The 6000-nt window shown below is 39.8% G+C and overlaps 1 protein-coding gene across 2 annotated transcripts in view; it reads right to left on the bottom strand.

The window, feature by feature from the left end:
* Positions 1 to 973: 973 nt before the first annotated feature.
* LOC131979622 (axin-2-like) overlaps positions 974 to 6000 on the bottom strand; it is a 29839-nt gene continuing 24812 nt past the window's right edge. For both annotated transcript variants that reach the window (XM_059343687.1, XM_059343679.1), the window contains one exon: positions 974 to 1119. In XM_059343687.1, the coding sequence (XP_059199670.1) occupies positions 993 to 1119 (127 nt within the window). In that variant the 3' untranslated portion in view covers positions 974 to 992. The remainder of the gene's footprint in view (positions 1120 to 6000) is intronic.

Raw genomic sequence — 6000 nt, 5'->3', positions numbered from 1 at the left:
AGGCGGGGTCTCCCCCCCACTGGCCTCCAATCATCATCATCATCATCATCATCATCATCCTCGTGTTGGTCTGTTTAAAGTCTCTCGTGTCGTTCCCTTGTGTTTCTAAGGCTGATTGGTTGATAAAGTCAGGGAGGGGCGGCTCCTCCTCCGGGTTTCGGCATACTTCATTGGCTCGTCTTCCTTCAATCGCTCCTCTTGTGCTGGATATATTAACTCTGTTTAGCTTAATATTAAGAAATAGAAAAAAAATACAAAAAAACAAAACAAAAAAAAAGGAGTCCAGAGTTTTTTTTTTGTTAATTACAAAGAGTCTCTTGCTCAAGTTTGTTTTTTCCGGGACAGTTTAGCTTTTGGTTGGGCGGGAAAGGGAAGGGGGAAGGGCGTCGGTTGGTTGGTTGGTTGGTTGGTTGGTTGGTTGGTTGGTTGGTTGGCTAGGTGGTTGGTTGGTTGGTTGGTTGGTAGGTTGGCTGGTTGGGTGGTTGGTTGGTTGGTTGGTTGGTTGATTGGTTGGTTGGTTGGTTGGTTGGTTGGCTGGTTGGCTAGGTGGTTGGCTGGTTGGTTGGGTGGTCGGCTGGGTGGTTGGTTGGTCGGTTGGTTGGTAGGAAGGTTGGTTGGTAGGTTGGTTGGTTGGTTGTTTGGCTAGGTGGTTGGCTGGTTGGGTGGTTGGTTGGCTGGGTGGTTGGTTGGTCGGTTGGTTGGTAGGAAGGTTGGTTGGTAGGTTGGTTGGTTGGTTGTTTGGCTAGGTGGTTGGCTGGTTGGGTGGTTGGTTGGCTGGGTGGTTGGTTGGTCGGTTGGTTGGTAGGAAGGTTGGTTGGTAGGTTGGTTGGTTGGTTGTTTGGCTAGGTGGTTGGCTGGTTGGGTGGTTGGTTGGTTGGTTGGTAGGAAGGTTGGTTGGTTGGTTGGTTGGTTGGCTAGGTGGTTGGCTGGGTCGTTGGTTGGTTGGTTGGTTGGTTGGTAGGAAGGTTGGGTGGTTGGTTGGTTAAGTGGTTTTAGTCCATTCGCTCCACCTTCCCCAGGACTTTGCCCTCGTACATGGGCAGCACGGTGGCGTCCTCCCACACCTCCTCGAACACGGCACCACACTCAAACTCATCACTGGCTTTCTTGAAGTAGTACCTGAAGAGGAGAAACAGAAGAAATCCATGATTAGAAACGGTTGAGCTTATTTTTTGACAAATAGTTCTAGACCCGTGAGTCCTGGGATTTGAACCAGCGACCCTTGTGGTAACAAGCTGATTGCCAAACCTCTAGACCACAGACCATAGAGATAGAATTGGATTTTTCTGCTACTTTCTGTTTCATAGGCTATTTAAATGTGCACTTTACAGAGCTTTAATTTTTTTTTTTTAAAAGGTTCTCCTGTTGTTATACAGTATTTATGTTCACTTAAATAAACAGTTTCAATAAAACTACTTGTGACATGTCATATTTGACTTTGACTGAACATTTGGGATAAAAATATCAGGATATATATCATATAACGATATTCAGCCTAAATATATCGGGGTATGACTTCTGGTCCATATCACCCAGCCCTATGTTGAGCGTAGGAGTACGTTAAAAAAAAAAGTGAGTGAGTGGCAGCAGGAGAGCATCTGATCTGATACATTTCATTGGGTTTTGAACCGCTTTGAGGCACCTACACGACTACTTCCATATACATGCTCGCGCACAACTCCCTTTAGTCCAAATCAAACACAAACACACACACTCTGAGAGCCAGAAATGGATCCTGCTCAAAACAACTTAGTCATAGCCTTCAATGCCATCCCTGCACACTTCAAAGGCAGAGCCTGACTCCACATCACACCGCTGCACAAACAGAGCTGAACCCTCCGTTTAAACACTCCCTGTGATAATTCAAGCTGCTAGAAACAGCCTGTTTGTGTGTCAGTGTGTGTGTGTGTGTGTGTGTGTGTGTGTGTTTGTGTGTGTGTGTGTTTGCCCATGTGTGTTTGTCTCCTCATCCACTGCTGTCCATTCTACAGATGCCTATCTGTCCTGCAAGGTCTTATTAAAGTTGAAGGGTTAATTAGAGGCTGTCTTAAAGCCCCCCCTCCTCTTGCCCGACCCCCCCACCCCCCCCTCTGCCCCCCCTCCTCTTGTCTCCATGGTTACTAATTGGGCTGGCTGTCAAATGAAGCCTTTCTGTCACACAGGTTGGCATTTCAGGTGCCTGAGAGTCTGCAGGAGCACACACTCCACTGGCTGCACATAAACACATGCACTATGTGTGTGTTTTACACACACTTGCCGTCACCGACACACACACACACACACACACACACACACACACACACAGAATCTTAGGGCAGCTTTCCGATCGCCAGCCAAACACAAAATAGCCAAAAAAATACAGAATGACTAAAAAAAAGAAACAAATTTACAAAAAAAAAAGACACAAAAAGACCAAAAAAGACACGGAATGACAAAAAAAGATACAAAATTACTAAAAAGAGATATGAAATGACTAAAAAAGACACAAAAAGACACAAAATGACAATAACAGATACAAAATTACTAAAAAGAGATATGAAATGACTAAAAAAGACACAAAAAGACACAAAATGACAATAAAAGATACAAAATGACTAAAAAAAGAAACAAAATGACCAAAAAAGATACAAAATGACTAAAAAAAGAAACAAAATGACTAAAAAAAGAAACAAAATGACAAAAAAAAAGATACAAAAAGACACAAAATGACAAAAAAAGATACAAAATGGCTAAAGAAAAGACACAAAAAGACACAAAAAAGACACGGAATGACAAAAAAAAGGTACAGAATGACTAAAAAAAAAGACACAAAAAGACACAAAATGACCAAAAAGACACAAGAAAGACACAAAATGACAAAAAAAGATACAAATTTACTAAAAAGAGATACAAAATAACTAAAAAAAGAAACAAAATGACCAAAAAAGATTCAAAATGACTAAAAACGACACGGAATGACAAAAAAAGATACAAAATGGCTAAAGAAAGAAACAAAATGACTAAAAAAAGGATATGTGTGTCTCTTTTACACACACTTGCCGTCACCGACACACACACACAGCGACACACACACACACACACACACACACACACACACACACACACACACACAGAATCTTGGGGCAGCTTTCCGATCACCAGCAGAGAACAGAGGAAGAACAGTGGATGAGGAAGGGAAGAAAGCGGAGGGCAGGCCTTCCCCGGCTGGCTGGCTGGGTGTGATGGCTGGACGTGGGCCGAGCCGGAGGGGCTTTACCCAGGGAGGGGGGGGGGGGGGGGGGGGGGGCTACCGCTCAGACAGTCTCCTGGAGGTCAGAGGTCACGGAGCTAGCCCACTCTTCTTCTTCTCTCAAGCAGAGATAACTCCCAGGGTTAGCTGGGTCCCGGGGACTGTGAAGTCTCCTGGAGCTCCTAATGATTTCTCCTCTCTACTTTCAACCCAGCAAAAGATCAGCGGGAGGGGATTTAATGATAAGCTTTGTAATGGAAAAATGCCTCATTTTGCCCATGTGTGCCTGCGTTCAGAATACAAAAAAAAGAAGAAGAAAAAAGGCCGAGAATAAAAGCTGTTTTATGAGCAATCGCTCAGCTCAGAGTCACTCAAACAACACATGTAAGGAGGGCGTTCACAATGTACATACACTTTTATTTGCCATGTTGATTATAATTACACACAAACTAAGGAAGAAGGGGGTCGTTTACCACATTACAGCTGTGAGACTTTCTACTCAAGTGTGCAGCGATGTGACGGAGGAGTTTAATAATAATATTTCAGAAAGTTTCTCTCTGTTGTCTGAGCTCTGGCTGAGCAGCTGAGCAGGATTTAGCCTTTTTATCTTCACTAGAGGAAGCCAAATAAATGCATTACCCTCTCAATGTAATTGGCTGGATTTAAAAAAAGAAAATAAATAAATAAAATGCTACATCTTCACACAAATACAAAATGACACAAAATGACTAGAAAATATACAAAATGACTACAAAAAGAAACAAAATGACTAAAAAAATGACAAGCAATGACAAAAAAAGATACAAAATAACTAAAAAGAGATATAAAATGACTAAAAAAGATACAAAATGACTAAAAACACACACAAAATGACGAAAAAAGATACAAAATGACTAAAAAAGAAACAAAATGACTAAAACAAGAAACAAAATGACTAAAAAAAGACACAAAATGACTAAAAATGGAAACAAAATAACTAAAAAAAGACACAAAATGACACAAAATGACCAAAAAAGATACAAAATGACTAAAAAAAGAAACAAAGTGACAAAAAAAGATACAAAATGACTAAAAAAAGAAACAAAATGACCAAAAAAAGATACAAAATTACTAAAGAGATACTAAATGACTAAAAAAAGACACAAAAAGACCAAAAAAGATACAAAATGACTAAAAAAAAAGACACAAAAAGAAACAAAATGACTAAAAAAAGATACAAAATGACCAAAAAAGAAACAAAATGCCAAAATAGCCTTTTCATCTTCACTAGAGGAAACCAAACAAATGCATTACCCTCTCAATGTAATTGTCTGGATAAAAAAAAAAAAAAAGTAAATAAATAAATAAATAAAATGCTACATTTTCACACAGACAGTGTAAAGTCATCACTTTGTCTCAGAGAGAGACAGGAGAAGTCTTTTTCTACTGGAACATGTTTTATGTGGCAGGATTTTTCTCTCTTTGCAACATCTGGCAGCAATATGTCCTGGCAGCGCGGCAGCGTCCTGCTCTCCACTGTAACGCTGCCATGTCACAATTAACCAACTCCACACATTCTGCTGCCATCCAGCCAGACGCTCCATCCTCCGCCTCACTCCTCACACTAGACTATAGCAGGGTGCTAGGACTGGTTTCTCTCTCTCTCTCTCTCTCTCTCTCTCTCTCTCTCTCTCTCTCCTAACAAGCAGATGTGGCTGTAGCTGATGTTGATGTCATGGCCATGCCGGCTTTGCTTTCTGTCTTTTTTTTTTTCTCTCACTTGCAGACAACCTACGCAGCCGTGGATAGAAGCAAGTCTGAAACTTCCTAATTTCCTCAAATTGCCATTATATGTTTTAAATGGCTTGAACTCTATGGATTCTTGGACTATTTTGTCCATTTTTAAAAACCTTTTCATGTGTTTTTTGTGTCTTTTTTGGTCATTTTCTGTCTTTTTTGTTGTTATTTTGTGTCTGTTGTTGTGTTTTTTGTGTCTATTTTGTCATTTTGTGTCCTTTTTTAGTTATTTAGTGTCTTTTTTTGTCATTTTGTGTCTTTTTTTGACCATTTTGTGTCTTTTTTTGTATTTTTTTTTGTCATTTTGTGTCTTTTTGTTATTTTGTGTTTTTTTTGGTCATTTTGTGTCTGTTGTGTCCATTTTTAGTTATTAAGTGTCTTTTTTGTCATTTTGTGTCTTTTTTCTAGTCATTTTGTGTCCTTTTTGGTCATTATGTGTCTGTTGTGTCCATTTTTTTAGTTATTTAGTGTCTTTTTTGTCCTTTCGTGTCTTTTTTTGGTCATTTTGTGTCTTTTTTCTAGTCATTTTGTGTATTTTTTCTAGTCATTCTGTGTCCTTTTTGGTCATTATGTGTCTGTTGTGTCCATTTTTTAGTTACTAAGTGTCTTTTTTGTCCTTTTGTGTCTTTTTTTGGTCATTTTGTGTCTTTTTGTGTAATTTTTTAGTAATTTTGTGTCTTTTTTGGTCATTTTGTGTCTTTTTGTGTCTTTTTTGGTCATTTTTGTGTCTTTTTTTGACGTCATGAAGAAGTGGTGCTCCAGAGGGTTAATAACTCTTACATTGTTCTGAACTTCCCCCTCATCGTCTGACACTGACGGAGTTTATTTTAACTGCTATCGGTTGTGAACAGAAGAAGGTGCTGGCGGCGTTTGATTTTAATGCCTGATGCAATAGTGTGGAGGAGGAATTTGAAGGCCTTGCAATGGTCTTTGTGCACAAAATAAAATGGCCCAGTCTTCAAAGCCATATTTATTAAGGCTGCCTTAGCATGGAA

Source organism: Centropristis striata, chromosome 1, assembly GCF_030273125.1.
Source record: "Centropristis striata isolate RG_2023a ecotype Rhode Island chromosome 1, C.striata_1.0, whole genome shotgun sequence".
NCBI classification, from domain to species: Eukaryota; Metazoa; Chordata; class Actinopteri; order Perciformes; family Serranidae; genus Centropristis; species Centropristis striata.
The sequence above is the reverse complement of the archived record's forward strand: the minus strand, read 5'-3'. Positions and strand labels throughout refer to the sequence as shown.